General features: G+C 35.6%; 5 protein-coding genes and 1 long non-coding RNA gene across 8 annotated transcripts; 4 read left to right on the forward strand and 2 right to left on the reverse strand.

The window, feature by feature from the left end:
- Nucleotide 1: 1 nt before the first annotated feature.
- Nucleotides 2-2,760, reverse strand: LOC108595352 (fas apoptotic inhibitory molecule 1). The gene is made up of 5 exons (XM_017980576.1): nucleotides 2,626-2,760; nucleotides 2,291-2,450; nucleotides 2,158-2,223; nucleotides 1,268-1,543; nucleotides 2-1,214 (listed from the first exon to the last, which is right to left on the reverse strand). The coding sequence occupies exons 2-5, from the start codon at nucleotides 2,426-2,428 to the stop codon at nucleotides 1,023-1,025; spliced, it is 672 nt and encodes a 223-aa protein (XP_017836065.1). The 5' UTR covers nucleotides 2,429-2,450; nucleotides 2,626-2,760; the 3' UTR covers nucleotides 2-1,022.
- A 1,779-nt stretch (nucleotides 2,761-4,539) lies between these two features.
- Nucleotides 4,540-6,030, forward strand: LOC108595937. 3 transcript variants are annotated; one of them, XR_001915026.1, is made up of 3 exons: nucleotides 4,540-4,754; nucleotides 5,657-5,777; nucleotides 5,839-6,030. It is a non-coding gene; the product is annotated as an uncharacterized LOC108595937 (long non-coding RNA). The 3 variants fall into 3 exon arrangements; XR_001915024.1 differs by having other exon boundaries at nucleotides 5,871-6,030; XR_001915025.1 differs by lacking the exon at nucleotides 4,540-4,754 and adding an exon at nucleotides 5,363-5,556 and having other exon boundaries at nucleotides 5,871-6,030.
- A 1,501-nt stretch (nucleotides 6,031-7,531) lies between these two features.
- Nucleotides 7,532-8,458, forward strand: LOC108594724 (CG42363). The gene is made up of 3 exons (XM_017979863.1): nucleotides 7,532-7,617; nucleotides 7,701-8,114; nucleotides 8,421-8,458. The coding sequence occupies exons 1-3, from the start codon at nucleotides 7,587-7,589 to the stop codon at nucleotides 8,456-8,458; spliced, it is 483 nt and encodes a 160-aa protein (XP_017835352.1). The 5' UTR covers nucleotides 7,532-7,586.
- A 1,060-nt stretch (nucleotides 8,459-9,518) lies between these two features.
- On the forward strand, nucleotides 9,519-10,168 carry LOC108594725. The gene is made up of 2 exons (XM_017979864.1): nucleotides 9,519-9,597; nucleotides 9,660-10,168. Exons 1-2 carry the CDS (start codon nucleotides 9,567-9,569, stop codon nucleotides 10,166-10,168), a joined length of 540 nt encoding a protein of 179 aa, XP_017835353.1. The 5' UTR covers nucleotides 9,519-9,566.
- A 597-nt stretch (nucleotides 10,169-10,765) lies between these two features.
- LOC108595861 (CG42363) lies at nucleotides 10,766-11,527 on the forward strand. The gene is made up of 2 exons (XM_017981152.1): nucleotides 10,766-10,900; nucleotides 10,984-11,527. The coding sequence occupies exons 1-2, from the start codon at nucleotides 10,870-10,872 to the stop codon at nucleotides 11,505-11,507; spliced, it is 555 nt and encodes a 184-aa protein (XP_017836641.1). The 5' UTR covers nucleotides 10,766-10,869; the 3' UTR covers nucleotides 11,508-11,527.
- Nucleotides 11,528-12,677: 1,150 nt separating this feature from the next.
- On the reverse strand, nucleotides 12,678-16,346 carry LOC108595053 (protein lap1). The gene is made up of 6 exons (XM_017980196.1): nucleotides 16,184-16,346; nucleotides 15,878-16,106; nucleotides 15,672-15,807; nucleotides 15,322-15,611; nucleotides 13,367-15,265; nucleotides 12,678-13,300 (listed from the first exon to the last, which is right to left on the reverse strand). Exons 2-6 carry the CDS (start codon nucleotides 16,031-16,033, stop codon nucleotides 13,124-13,126), a joined length of 2,658 nt encoding a protein of 885 aa, XP_017835685.1. The 5' UTR covers nucleotides 16,034-16,106; nucleotides 16,184-16,346; the 3' UTR covers nucleotides 12,678-13,123.
- Between the last annotated feature and the right edge of the window lie 251 nt (nucleotides 16,347-16,597).

Genomic DNA, 16,597 nt, shown 5'->3' on the forward strand with positions numbered 1-16,597 from the left:
ATTTTGTATGGCAAGCAATAATATAAACTATAATTCATTGCTTGCTGCTATTGATTAAATCTGTTGTTTATTAGAAAATTGTTTAAATTGTTTCGCATAACGTTGAATTGGAGTTTCTAAATTAATTCACATATTAGGCAACATATGCAGAGTTATATTAGTATTTAAACCAAATTAATATTATTGTATTTGTTTTAATCTAAAACGAAAAAGGAAACAACAACCGATTCCAGCAAATATTCAAAACACAAAATAGTTATTGTGATTTTAAAGATAACCTACAAAATTTTTGAAATAAATCGCAGATCAAAAACAAAAATGTTAATTGTTAATATATTTAAGGTTGCGAAACACATTAAGCAATTTACAATAATTAAACAAAACAAAAATGCAATTATCAAACAACAGTTTTTGATTATTAAGAATGTAAAACCAAAAAACCAAAAGACAATTACAAATAATAGCAAGCAATCAACTCAACGTAACATACTTAGTACTTATGAATGTTTAACAGATTAAAGCAAAAAAAAAAACACTTACAAGTTTAGAATGCACATAATTTTTAGCAAACAATTTAAATTTCCAGTTTTTAGATGGCAAATGCTATTTGTTTTTACTGTTCTTTTTTTTATGTGACAAATATACATACTTAGGCTTTATTTCAAATGTTGACTGAATTACATTATTTTTCTTCTTCGACTCACAACTGCTGTAAACATTTTAATTTTCGTACTCTAAACTCTTTTTATACACTAAATGCACTTTGAATACTTTGTATGCTAGCAAAATGTCAAACGAAATTGAATACGTAAACCACTTGCGTTACAATTATGCATATAAACAAACGAATAAACTATGATGTAAGCAATACTTGTCAATTGTATTGATTAACTTTTGGAACATACAAGTATAGAGATTTGTAAGTATGGTAAATTTATTAAAAATTGCAAAACTCTAGCAGCAAATTGTTAACATTATTTATTTATCGCAGTTTACAAATCATACAAATCATTTAAGCGCCTTCAGGTTGTTTGCAGTATCGAAACTTGCTCCTGCATAATCTCCTGTATTTTTGCCTCCGGCACCAGCTCCCCATTCACCAGCAGTGTGTGCACAATGCCGTCGTGCTTGTTGCCACTCGAGCGCGCCTGTAGGATAAACTCCGTGTCCTGCAGCATGAAAGTTGTGTCCGTGCCGCCGTTCACAAAAGCCGCCTGTAATTCAATACACTCTATTCGATTCTATATCAAATCTCTGCCACACTTACCTGCTCCTCTCGCAGCTCATCGTTCACATACAAGCTGAGCGTGTCCAGCTTGAGCATTATGCGATATTCCTCAGTCGTGCCACAAGTGCAAAGCCACAGGCGATACTTGCGCGTCAATTCTTCGGTATACTGAGCATGTGGCTTGCCATCTATGTACAGTGAATACTCATACTTGAAGCCTGGTGCTGGATCTACGCGTATGATGCAACGCGACTCTTCAATTTGAAACGTATCCTCGCCCACAAGCTTAAACATCCAATCGCGACGCAGCACCTCCTTTAAATTAAAAAAAAAAAAAAACTATTTTTATCCATTCCAATTTAAATAAGCAAGCCAGAAGGTCATTTCGTTAAAGGAATAGAGTGGATGATATACATTTTTTACATAAATAAACATTTACTTGGTGCTCCATAACACCCACACCCACACACTCTTGATTAAAAAGTTTTATGGGTTTTAGCTAATCAATCAAACGAAAACGATTCAAGTGTTACATTTGGAAAATGAGACTCAATCGACCGTAGTACACTCTGTATATAAAATATAATAAATATATTATAATAACGCTCACATAAACTACAAGACTTCTGTACTAGTTTTTCTTCACAGTTTTAAAACATTCATATTATTTTTACTTTTAAAAGCGATTTCTTACTCAATTCTTATTGAGTAAATTTATATAAGTTTAAAAATATAAACAAAATTTACCAATTTCAAGTACTTATCTCTAAATAATAGCAATTTATCAAAAGTAATAGCGTCCCCTTTGAATTTAATTTCAATTGCACTCAAGCTTCTCTTATTCCCAACTATCCCACTTGCAATCATAATTAAAATTTTGCAATTAGAGCGCTTGGTACAAAACTAACTAACGGGTAATTCGAACTTACACGACCGTTGACCCAAATCATGCGACGTCCACTGGTGGTGCCATGCTCCAATTCAATTCGATACATCTGAAACAATGCAATGCAAAGTTAATCAAACACCAGAGGAGCTGTGGGGAGAATTGTTATTCGAAACCTTGCCATTGATGGGTGCACACCATTGTGCAACAATATTCTGTTTATTATAGCGCTGAGCTTCGGGCACATGATCCAGACTCATGATGGGCTGTGTGGAAAGATTCTCCATGCGCAACGTGGGAGAAAGAAAGGACATTGTTTGCCTTTTATGCTGTGCACTAAAAATCGATTTGGTTTAATAATTATTTACACGAATTCATTAAAAATGCACATTACACCAGACTACAAACAAAAAAAAAAAAAAAAAATACGCACGCGCTAAAGCCTAAACAGCAATTTACAATTGTTGTTGTAATTAAATTATTCTAATTTATTGTTGACAAGTACACACACCTTTAGTTAAACGCCCCAATTGTTAGGCTACGATTTAGTTACATTTAGTTTCTCTGGTTGACTTTGCGTTTGGCAAAGTGTTAAGCAGCGACCGCAGCGCGAACCGTCAGCCGACAGCGTCAATAGCATACTAAACAACACACAATAATGGCAGAAGAACTCAAGAAAGAAATTTGTATAGTTGTAGCCATTGTTGTTGTTTTTAGCTACTAGCACTTGGGGCTCTGGTCGCTGGTCGAGTTGCGTTTGTCGATGGCTGTGGCTAAGGAAAAAACAAAGTGCAGAGCGCCGTATGGCGCCAAAACGAGTTGATTTGTTTCACTTTCTGCATGTGTGTGTGTGTGTGTGTGTGCCTAAGCCGCACTAAAGCCAGCAGCACGAACAGCGTGTGAATGTGTGTGTGTGTGTGTGTGTTTGCTTGACTATATATGTGTTTGATGTGTGTTAACATTTGCACACATGTCGCTGTCGACTCGGCGTTGAGCATAAAAATAAACTTAACTTTTGTGAGCAGGCCAAAGCGCCGTCAAGTATGCAATTGCTTCATGCATAGCTTAGGGGTAGCATAGACCGGCTGTTCAGTTGGTAACTCCTATAAAGAACCAAACTAATTGACGTTCATTATTCCGTGGCTTATTCATTGAACAACCCCAAAACTACAATTAGTTTGAAAAGCTACCAGGAAAGCATTGAACATAAAAATTGAATGAAAGTCATATAAAAAGCGTCCATTAGCAGTTTAATTTGATATTGAATTAATAATAAATGCCTTTAATTTAATATTAAAATTGGTTTGTTTGCTTTGTTTTAGTCATGCTACACTTCAATACTAAAAGATTAAAAGCTTAATCTACCCATAAATAGATCATAATCCATGATATAACTTATAAATTTGTATTTATTATACATCTTTCGCTTACAAAATATCTGTTATATTTATATATATAATTTATAAATATAATGTTATATATATAATTTATTTATGTTATATTGTAATCATTACTAATAAGAATATTTTAGTTACGCAAATATATTTAATTTTGCTTAGTTCCTTAATGATTATCAATAATTGACAAATATTTCAGCATCATTTTAGTTTTAAAATAATTGAAAAGATTATTTTCAATTATTTAAGAAAAACAATTTGATTTATAATAGCAAATATTACACATTGGCTTCTCAATTATTTTCTGAAAATTATTGAATTGATTAGTAATTGAAATTCCAAAGCTATCAGTTTCCAAATAGTGCAAGTCTTAAGGCGTCATGATTTTTCTTTTGTTTTTTTCTTATTGTGTATCCTTTTAATGCAATGCAATTGAAACGTTCGCTGTACTGAGTCTCAAATTGAGCGGAAGACAAGACATTTTCGGTCGTTTGGCCATATCAATTGGCTCAGCCTAAATGGTGGCTAACTAGACACACAAGCATATGTACAAATGCGTGTGTGTGTTTGTGTGTGTGTGAGCGGTTACCTATATAAGTGTTTCTATATAGTATGCATAGATATGGGGCAATTATTTTGCTCGCGGCGCTGTGGCATAAATTTGTGACTGCCACAAGCTTTTTGTGTTGCCCCATCTCGGGCTTGTGCTGGAGCTCGGAGAGGTAAGAGAGGCGTCACAAATTTGTCGCATTTTGTTTTGCTGTCATGTTTATGGCGTAATATTTTGTGGCCATAAATACACACAAAAAGAAAAGCAACACACACACGCAAACGCATACACATACACATCAAATAAATGCTAATGACCGCGCTGAATGGAGTTTGAGGTATAGAGCGCACCTGTCAAAGGCGTCCCCCAGCTATAGACAGCCCCCACCCAGTGTAGCTGTTTTTAAAGTAAAAAAGAGCTGCGCAATTTATGTGTGTAATGGTTTCTTTAAAGTCTTGAAATTCGCTGCTAACGCCATTAGCCTAATGATCCCCACTTAGCCAGCCAGGTACGCCTTTGTGGCATGACTATAGTAGCTCCTGCTGTGACAGCTTGGCTTAGTTTTGTATTTCAATTCGACTCTAACAACTATTGATAAATGTGTTTGGCACACAGAGGAGCTGCAGCACATCATATGTCAAATTTTTTGGACCTTGATGGGGTTTCTATGCTTACCAGAGTGCGTGTGGGCGGGTGAGTATAAACAAAAAAGTGAAAGAAAGTAAAAGAGCCTGGCATTTGCCACACGCGAAGGTCAATGCAAAGCGTCGCTTGCTACCGCTCGCTGTTTTCTGATTGCACACCCACACACACACGTGTATAGTTTCTATGTAAAATATACATGCATAGCCGAGTGTATGTGCCGCTGCTACTTGTGCTCTTTATGCCAGCCAAAAGCGCCAACAATCAACAGAGCAACTATAAAAACAGCGGCGCAGGGCCCCCGGAGATAACACAGTGGAGACATGACAAGGACAAGGCCCTTTGTGCCGCCCAACCTGCCGCCTTCAACTGCTTGCCAGGCTAACTGACAACAGTCATGCAGCCAAATTGAAATGTATTTGTGTTATGTGTACATGCATAGCCTCTCCCTCGACTGTAATTTTATAATAATAATTGCATTTAAATGTGTATTGTTAACAAGACACGCTTTGCAGTATATTTCAAATAATTACGGGCTAATGGCTTGGAAATATTTTATAAATAAAAATAAATTCACTAGTGTATAGAGTTCATACAAGTGAGAGTGCAAAACAATTGCATAAATCATTGTGTTTTTATTATTATTTATATGTATTTACACATCGGTGTCGCAAATACAAACAAATATTTTGGGTGCTCAGTTCAGGGCCAGTACATTTGGCAGTTTATCTTATACCCTTACATCGCACACTTGGCGTATTGCCATCTCCGAAAATAAATCTTCAGCAGATATTTCGTTAGCTTAAAAGTTTTGCCAATCACATTTGTTCTGGAATGCAGATTGATGATGCAGGTTAAATTCACAGAGTGATTACTTTAGTTAAAGCAAAATATATTGATTGATTTATATGTTGATAAAAAAATATCTTAAATTTAATTCAATCAAATTGCAGGCAAGTAGCACGCAAGAGTCTTGGCCTGAGAGAAAATCAGACTGTAAAATATGATTATTAATTATTTTTAAAATCAAGAAAAATGCCTGATGACCAACTGAAAGTGCCAAAGCGACTCCTGGTAAGCAATTCTCAATGCAGAATTATTTTAAGAAAGTTTCATTATATTAAAATTGTCTTAGTTTGCACATTTTATTTATTTATCAATCAACAGATGTGTAAGCTACTACTACTATTCTAAATAATTGTTGTGGTCCTAAACCGGATTCTGTGCTCTCTATTTATGTTAATGAGGACCAACATTATTTCGCTGTTAAATTCAAAAATCGGAAACAGCCAGAAATAAGTCCAAAAAGGATTCATCGATTTCATTATTGACGTCTGAAAAATAATTATTTTAAGTCAATAAATTTAGAATTATTAATAATTATGCCATATCGTTTTAATATTTTTGAAACTCAGTTTTATTTTATCCTCAAGGAATTCAATATTTTATTAGACCCAACAGGACATAACTGATCTACATTTATTTATTTACATTTATTTACATTTAATATCTCTATATTTTTAATTGTATTTAATAATTTTATAGGATTAATTCTATATATTTACACAAGAATAGTTAAACAATCATGGAAACAGTGCCAACTGAACAAGAAGCAGGTAAAAAAACAATAAGGATATATCCTATATATAAAGAATATTAACATTTGTTTTTTATAGCGCAAACTTCAAGTACTGACAATTGGAGATCGTGAGAAACGTTTACCATCCAAAAAATTAGCAGACGAAAATAAACAATCCATTCATGATGACTTTTTGGCACATCTTGCAAAACTTATATTGGGCACTCGACACCCTCCTGAAATAATTGAAAATTGGGACTTATACGATTGTATTAAAGTGGGAAGTACAGGGAATCCTAAGCGTTATGGATTTTACTATAATAGGCCTGCTCCTAATTCACTACTGAGTGGATGCACATATCACCGTCAATCGCTGATGGATCGAGTTAAAGAGCGGTTTAGTGCAGAAAAATGGGTATCAGACTTTGAAATAGAGACACCTTTAAAAACTAAACCTGCTGGTCTGCATTATCGCTCTGATATTTACATACAAAACGCTGTATCCGATTGCTTCGATCAAGAAGAGGAGCAAATATTTAAATATGTATATTATCAGCATGAAGAGTATATGAAGAGTAAAAAGATATAAAGTATGCCTGAATGATATTTATAACTAATTGTACACGACAAAAAAAGGTATTTCATATTCAGTGCAGTATTCATTTGACAAGTCATGTCGGGGATAGGTCCTTGCGTGTTGTCTAGCGTTAATCATGGCACTAGCAGCCCTGGGTGACAATTAATTTGCGTAGATAATTGCCTGTCGATAAAAACAGCATAAAAACGCGCTTAAGGCGCAGGCTTATTCATCAACAAGGCTTTGTTAAATGTCCTAAGATTTAATCATTACAATGCCAAATTAAACTAGTCTAAGTGAAGTCAGGCGAAGATGTATAAGATAAGAAGTTCTTCAACATTTTTGGTTTTAATCTAACCATATAAATGAATTTCATAATAGTTTACTATAAAATTTAATTGTGCACTTAGTTCAGCTATGACAAATCATCAAAATAACAAAAATAATTGAAGAAGAATTTATAGCTTATAAGAAAATTCTGGTTTATTACTATGTCAGTTGGCATAGATTGTTTTAATTAAATACATGAGCTTTTAACGAATTAAAGCTTTTCAAGTTTATTTCGTGAAATGTTTTATTTAATATATGTACGTGGTAAGCATTGGACACTCACAGAGAGCTTTACCCATGAATTAGTTGTTTGTCAGCTGTTAGCACGCACAACCGCTAAGAGTGAGGTCTAGAGAACAATAATAAATAAATATCAAGCAATATAATTCAAGCAATTATGGATAAAACTGAAACCGAGACAGAACCAGGTATGTTAATTGCTTACACAATTTAAAAGAATATAAAAGTTGCTTATAAATTTGAATGATACTTATCGTTATATTACTTGCAGTGACGACAACTATGGCAGACAAAGTCAAAGTACTCTCTATCGGAGACCCGGACGAGGACGACGTGTCAGACTTCGTTAAAAAAGTAATCCCTGTTGCTATTGGTGCTAAACCTGAATTGTTGACACATCTTGCTAAACTTTTGTTGGGCACTCGGAAAGCTCCTGAAATTGTCGACGATTGGGAGTCGTTGGACTGTTTTAAAGCCGCAAATATTGAGCGGCCCAATAAGCCCAAGCGCTATGGATTTTACTGTAACGGTAAAGATATTCCTCATGTTCTGATGAGTGCACGCACATATGATGCCAAATGGATGTTTAACCGAGTCAAACAGCGGCTAAGTGAAGAAAAGTGGGTATCAGAAAATGTCATCGAGACACCTTTCAAAAATAAACCCATAGATAAGGAGTACAGCTGTGATATTTATGTACAAAAAGTTGTATCAGATTGTTTCGATGAGCATAAAGAACAAATGATTAATTATGTAACATTTCTGCATCAAGAGCACGTAAAAAACAAAAGAAAAAGCTGATTTCTTAAATAAATTAAATCATAAGCAAAAAAATGTTTTCACCATTTATATCTTTTATGGCCAGAGCTAAACTTTTGCACTCACAATAAGCATTAGTCATAGTTAAGAGGTCCCTCACCTATCAACAAACGAAACAACAAGTAAAGTTTTATAATAATAACAAGCAATTTTAAGTTTAAATTTCCAACAGACAAAGCTGCTAGCCAGAGCCCGTGGAGTTTACGATAATGCAACAAGAATATAATTAAATTTTTAAGTTCAATATTTATTGAAGTGAAGACAACTATAGCGTTAAAAGTTAAAGATATATTGATGAATGTTTATTGACGTATTGACTTTTTGGACTAGATAGTAAAAAATTTAAGGATTTTGTCCCCTTCCCAGAGCTATGAAGAGTGAGGAACACTGGGAATCCAAGAATGAAATAGAAATCAATTTAAAAACTTAAACCATTCAACCTTCATCGTGGCTATGGTATTTAAAAAGAGTCCATGGTATTTGGTTGCATTTCCATCAAAAGTATCTGAGAAAAAATGTAAATAATTTGTTTAATAAATGCAGTTAAAATGAATAAAGTTTAAGGTCTTTTTAATATTTATTGAAACTCAGTTTTATTAACTCCTTAAGGAATTTAATATTTCATTAGACCCAACAGGACATAACGGATCTAGATTTATTTATTTACATATAATTTAATTGTATTTAAAATTTTAATGGAATAATTCCATATATTTAGACAAGAACAAGTTACTTCATTTTAGCTCTTTCTCTTGTTTTACCTTTACGAATAACTTTTATAGTTTACGGATTAATTATATTTGCTCATCTTGTACATTAAGGAACTCTTGCTAGGATTATATTAAGTAAATAAAATTTGCCCGACGAATATATTTGCCCGATCGGTTAAATATATTCGTAAATATTCAAATCTAAATATTCCATTTAGACAGCGGAGTGCTTTAAAGATTTTTATTTATTTTATTTATTATAAAATCGTTCGCTTTCTGAAGTTCTCAGCAAACGCTGGTAATTTTTTTAATTAATTTTTTTTTAAAAAGAAGTAGTCAAGTGAAGTGTGTTTCAAAAGCTTCAATTTCAACATTAATACAAACAATTTTATATTATGTGTAGACTGCTTTAGGAGATTCCCAAGAGCTTCTCTATGTTTAAATTTCAAGACAGTCAGCTGTTTCAAGCTTTTTGTTGTGAAATATTTACTTTAATGTGCTAAGCTTTTGCCACTCACATAGAGCGTTTAGTCAGAGACGAATAGACTGTCAGCTGTTAGAAAACAAAACAATAATAGTTTACTTTACAACAGAGTACTTAAGCAATCATGGAAACAGTGGCAACTGAACCAGAAGCAGGTAATAAAACAATAAGGCTATATATCCTATATATTAAAAATATTAACATTTGGATTTTACAGTGCAGAAGACTTTGGCTAACAAACTTCAAGTACTATCAATTGGAGATCGTGAGAAACGTTTACCATCCAGAAAATTAGCAGAAGCAAATAAACAATCCATTCATGATGACTTTTTGCCACATCTTGCAAAACTTATATTGGGCACTCGACACCCTCCTGAAATAATTGAAAATTGGGTCTTATACGATTGTATTAAAGTGGGAAGTACAGGGAATCCTAAGCGTTATGGATTTTACTATAATAGGCCTGCTCCTAATCCACTACTGAGTGGATGCCCATTTCACCGTCAATCGCTGATGGATCGAGTTAAAGAGCGGTTTAGTGCAGAAAAATGGGTATCAGACTTTGAAATAGAGACACCTTTAAAAACTAAACCTGCTGGTCTGCATTATCGCTCTGATATTTACATACAAAACGCTGTATCCGATTGCTTCGATCAAGAAGAGGAGCAAATATTTAAATATGTATATTATCAGCATGAAGAGTATATGAAGAGTAAAAAGATATAAAGTATGCCTGAATGATATTTATAACTAATTGTACACGACAAAAAAAGGTATTTCATATTCAGTGCAGTATTCATTTGACAAGTCATGTCGGGGATAGGTCCTTGCGTGTTGTCTAGCGTTAATCATGGCACTAGCAGCCCTGGGTGACAATTAATTTGCGTAGATAATTGCCTGTCGATAAAAACAGCATAAAAACGCGCTTAAGGCGCAGGCTTATTCATCAACAAGGCTTTGTTAAATGTCCTAAGATTTAATCAAGTGAAGTCAGGCGAAGATGTACAAGATATCATCATCATTTTTGGCTTTAATGTAACTATATAAATGAGTTTCTTAACATAAAAGCAAGTAGTATTTACTATAAAATTTAATTATACTTTAACTGTTCACTTAGTTCAGCTATGACGAATCATCAAAATAACAAAAATAATTGAAGAAGAATTTATAGCTTATAAGAAAATTCCGGTTTATAGCATGCTAGTTGTCATAGATTGTTTTAATTAAATACATGAGCTTTTAACGAATTAAAGCTTATTACGTTTATTTCGTGAAATGTTTTATTTAATATACGCAGTAAGCTTTTGACACTCACAGAGAGCTTTACCCATAAATTAGTTGTTTATCAGCTGTTAGCACGCACTACTGCTAAGAGTAGTCTAGAGAACAATAACAAATATAGATCAAGCAATATAATTCAAGCAATTATGGATAAAACTGAAACCGAGACAGAACCAGGTATGTTAATTGCTTACACAATTTAAAAGAATATAAAAGTTGCTTATAAATTTGAATGATACTTATCGTTATATTACTTGCAGTGACGACAACTATGGCAGACAAAGTCAAAGTACTCTCTATCGGAGACCCGGACGAGGACGACGTGCCAGACATTGTTAAAAAAGTAATCCCTATTGATGCTACACCTGAATTGTTGACACATCTTGCAAAACTTTTGCTGGGCACTCGGAAAGCTCCTGAAATAGTCGACGATTGGGACTTGTTGGACTGTTTTGAAGCCACAAATATTGAGCGGCCCAATAAGCCCAAGCGCTATGGATTTCACTGTAACGGTAAAGATATTCCTCATGTTCTGATTAGTGCACGCACATATGATGCCAAATGGATGTTTAACCGAGTCAAACAGCGGCTAAGTGAAGAAAAGTGGGTATCAGAAAATGTCATCGAGACACCTTTAAAAAATAAACCCATAGGTGTGGAGTACGGCTGTGATATTTACATACAAAACATTGTATCCGATTGTTTGGATGAGCATAGAGAACAAATGATTAATTATGTAACATTTCTGCATCAAGAGCACGTAAAAAACAAAAGAAAAAGCTGATTTGTTAAATAAATTAAATCATAAGCAAAAAAAAATGTTTTCCCTATTTGTATTTCGTAGTTGAGCTTTTTAATGCGAAATCTTTTATTGCCTGAGTTAAACTTTTGCACCCACAAAAAGCGTTAGTCATAGTTAAAAAGTCTCTCAGCTATCAACAAACGAAACAGCAAGCAATTTTAAGTTTAAATTTCAAAACAAACAAAAAGCAACAGACAAAGCTGCAAACCAGAGCCAGTGGATTTTGCGATAATGCAACAAGAATATAATTAAATTGCTTATCACCTTAAAATCCACCATTTTCTGCTATCGTAGAAAATTATTCATATTGTCCCCTTCCTAGAGTTAGAAAGATGTTAAGTGAGGAACACTGGGAAGAATGAAATAGGAATTACTTAAAAACTTAAACCATTCAACATATAGACAATTAATAAAGAATAAATCATTGCAATGCTTAGTTCAAGTGAAAAGTTAGATTTATTTATTAATTTCTTATGATTTGTTGTAGCTTGTTCTACTCTGGGTGTCTTGATGAGGCGCAAATGAACAATGTTGTATTTATAATTATTGTGCGCTGCTTAAAGCTAATTAGATTTGTGTGTTGCTTTACCTTAGCATAATTCGCCTTGATTCAACTGCTAAATAATAATACTGCTCACAACGCCAATGTTAATAGAATATTTAACAATTTGCAACAGAAAAATGATTTTCATAGTAAATAGTATATGCTTCTTTTGTATATAGATTATCTTTTTGTGTATATAGAATTGATATTGCTGCACCATAACAACTAACATAAACAGCTAAATATCATTTTGCAAAATTTGAATCTATGCAATTAAGTATTTTGAAACAAATTTGAACAACGCTGGGCGTAAATTAGGCGATTAATTGTACATAATATTAGATAAGTATATAATATAGATAAAGAGTGTGGCTTCTTGGCTTTGTAACTGCCGTCTATATGGTACTCGAAAAATTGTGTACGTGTGATCAACGCTAATTGCACTATTTTATATATTTGCATGAATTACACTGGCAAACACAGTTTGGGGTAAGCTTATTGTATTAATGTTTTACTTAAATTAATTCAAACACATAATGGAATTTTAAACTATTTAATGTTTACAATTACACGTAGTACAAAAAATAAAATTAAATAATATTGCTTCAGTGGAATATTGTTCCAGTATTAAATCAAAACTTAACTTAAATCATATGGTAATACATTGGATTATCAATTATTTGACAAAAAAGCAGAATTGGAAAGACATTAAGGTTCGTTTTGCTTAAAATACTATTTGCTAGTAATATCAACTAAATAAATAAAATTAAATTCAATTACTCAAACCTATTAAATGGCAGTTTGATTTCGTGTTTTTAACTAAAAAGGCAAATGTTGTCTTAAACAGAATGTGTGTCGCCAGTGCAAGGGACGTTCTTGGCCTGTGGATTTGGCCGCTAACATATATAGTTATATACTATAGATTTATGAGAGTTCGATTTATCGTTATTGCAAAATTGCTTATGAAAAAATGCGCAAAAGTCTTCGGTCTCGGTACTGTTGGAATTAGGATTACAAGGTAGTGTTAAATGGGAGTTGGGTGGCTGTCGCGCAATCACTTGCGTGACAACATTATATTTATAACAGCGCCGCAATTATGCAGCACACGTTTGGCATCGCTCAAATTGGCATTGGTCAGGTCATATCCATCGATTTCTAGCAGCTTGTCGTTTAGGCTCAGCAAACGAGCAGCGCTTGAGTTTGGCGTTATGGCACTAACATAGATTCCCACCTATAAGTTGAGATATAACTCATTAGCTTTAAATAAAATAATTGCATAAATATGTATAAAGCTAACCTGATTGAGCAGCTCGGCAATATCGAAGCCTATGTGCTGCTCCCATTTGAGCGTCACTTGCTTCACTGTGGGATTCTTATGCACGCCAAATATCCAGGTAGATCTTTTTTGGCCACCTCTGGATGTATTATTTGTAGCTGTAGAGTTAACCGAGTGCTGCGATAACGTATCGTCCATGTCTTGTTGCTCACGCTGCAGCTGCTCGTCTCCATTGTCAACTGAGTTATGCAGTGGCTGCAATTCCTGCTGTTCCATGTGTATGTTGTTTTGATAGTCCAACTGTTGTGCTTGTGTACCAATTGCTGTCGTCTTAAGATTGCTATTTAATGCGTCCTGATAGCTGTTGCTGTCCTCATAGAATGTGGCATCTTGTTGCTGCTGAAGTTGCTGTAACTGCTGCTGCTGTTGCTGCTTTCGCTGCCTCATCGATTCGTACAGCGTTAAATCCTCCGCTGTCTTCTTGGTATATACGCGTGCTATATGATACGGTGGCGGATCCATGCGTGGTGGTGGCGCCACTGCTGCTGGTGGACTTTGCTGCAAAGCTTGCAGCTCATAGTTCGCCTCGCCGTTGGACAAATGCGTTGTTGGCAGCGCCAAAGTGCTGGCATCGACATAAAGCTGTTGATAATGCGTTTCATAGTTGACCAATGGCAGACCGTAATATTCCTGCCCAGCCGGCTGTAGCAACTGTTGCGGCTGCTGATGTTGCTGCTGCTGATAGATTCCATAGATGTGGTTAGCAGCTTCTGGTTCATGATCCACAGCGGCATGATCCACAGCATCCTGATTTGTATCACAGTGTGGCAAGACGCCATTGGGTGCCACAACGCGCGCCTCACGCACTTCGCTAGACAACGTTGCTGCTGCTGCATTGGCTGCTTGCGCCTGACGCATGTACTTGGCCATTTGACGCAGTTCCTTGGGGTATGGTGTGGGCGAGCGCATTAGTCGCACGGAGCTGCCTGCAGGCAATTGCTCTGGCGTATGTGGCGCGGCTACAAAGCTTGCTGCATAGTTAGGCGCTGACTGTGGCGCGTTTGTTGCGGCAGTGGCGGCACTCAATACGGTTGTCTCCTCCGCAAAGCAAATGCGACGCGATGGACTTGACGGCTGCTGCTGCTGATGATGGTTGGCATATACAAATTCATATTGCTCCTGCACCTGTTGTTGCTGCTGTTGTTTTTGCTGTTGCGCCTGCATTTTGAATGCAACTTGTGGCAGCATAAAGCAGGTAAGCTGCGTTTTATTGCTTGCGTCTAAATACTGCAGCGGCACCAATGGCTGCGATTGATTGTCACTTAGCCAAAGTGAAGTTAAGTTCACTAAACTTAGCATAGAAACGGGCAGTGTGTTAATATAGTTGTTAACAACGTTAAGTACCTTCAGCTTGGACAAGTGGCCAACATTTTGTGGCAATGCAGACAGTTGATTGTTTGCCACGCTCACTACACTCAGCTGACTGCAGCTACACAGTTCATCGGGCAGTTGACGCAGCTGATTGTCGTCGGCAAAGAGAAAACGCAATTTGGCCAGCGAGCCAATTGTATTGGGCAAACGCATTAGCTTGTTATGACTTAGCACCAGCTCCTCCAACTGTTCCATGTAACTTATGCTATCTGGTAGCTCACTCAATCCATTGGATTCACATTTAAATGTCACCAAAGACTTTAGCATGCCCACGCTGAAGGGAAAAGCTTCAAGATTGTTGGAACACACTGAGAGCACTTCGACATTGCGCCAATTGCTGAGTTCATTGGGCAGCGCGTCCAGCAAGTTGCCATTGGCTTCGAAATGTTGCAGTTCGCGTAGTTTACCAATGTTGGGTGAAACTCGACGTATTTGATTAAAGTCTATCCACAATTCGCGCAGCGACTTTAGCTCTCCAATGACCTCAGGCTGCCAAAAAGAATATTTAAGTAATTGTTATTATTAATCATTGCAAGTACGCTTACCAGCTCCGTGAACTCATTTCCACCTATATCAAGTCGCTGCAAGTTAATCAGACGCACTATTGATTTAGGCAGAGTGATAAGATTATTAAGACGCACTTCAAGAATGCGTAAATTGACCAAACGCCCAAAGTTGGCGGGCAGAAATTCCAAATAGGTTTCATTGAGCAACAGCTCCTGCAATGATATTAACGAAGTAATTGCATCTGGCAGACGTTGCAGGCTGTTACAGCTGAGATCCAAATGTGTTAGATGCTTGCACGCCTTAATCTCTTCAGGCACATTTACAATAACTGAAAATATCAACACAATAAGCACACAAAGGAATAATCTATTGGGTAATTCAAACTTACGATTGCGATTCAGATCTAAATGCTGCAATTGACGAAGTGAGCCAATTGCTTGTGGTATGCTTTCCAGATTGTTACTGTTCACTTGCAGCACACGCAATCCCTGACAGTAGAAGAGCTGCGGTGGCAGCGATTGAAGCTGTAAAACAAAGAACATATGTATATATATATGTGGGAGTGCCTAATAAGAAAGAAATTTTAGATCTTACCCTGGCATTGCTTAAATGCAGCTCCTCCAGTGTTCGCTCGTGCTGCCAGACCTCTGGAAAGGCATCTTGGAGCGGCGTATTACTGTAATCCAGTTTGTCAATAACTTCTTGACGTTTGAATTTGAAGCAAGCAAAGCAGTTGGAGAGCAGGGGCATTTTGCCAAAGTTACTTCTCTGGTTTTATTTGCGTTGCTCCTCGCTCGATATTAAGGCACGGCCATTGTTATTGCTGTGAGAAATATGTTAACGTCACACATAACCACACACACATACACTCCCACGGCTTAAGCCTGTCGCATAGCTTACCTATGATTCATTATTATTGCTGCTGCAGCACAAATATTGCTGCAATCCATTTAAATACAGTAGCACCTGACTTTTCTAGTTAATCTAATAACATCTTAATTCATAACTTTATATAAATACAAGCTTAAAATACCTATTTCCAATAACTTAGTTGTATTTAACAAACTTATTGTTTTCTTGTTGTAAAAGAAGTGGCGGTATGTCGATATACGTATTTACACACCATCGAATAGTCGATAGCAAGTTTGAATAAATTCCCAAACATGATTATTTTATGTATTTAGAAATTTAAATTTCTTTATAAAATGTTTACATTTCAAGAGGGTTTGTATTAAAACCTTGTCGACCAAATAATCTGCTACCAAGTCTGTATTGCTGGATAAGCTTGCACTCTCAACGTATGTATAACATTAC

This window comes from Drosophila busckii, chromosome 2R, assembly GCF_011750605.1.
Source record: "Drosophila busckii strain San Diego stock center, stock number 13000-0081.31 chromosome 2R, ASM1175060v1, whole genome shotgun sequence".
Taxonomy (NCBI): domain Eukaryota; kingdom Metazoa; phylum Arthropoda; class Insecta; order Diptera; family Drosophilidae; genus Drosophila; species Drosophila busckii.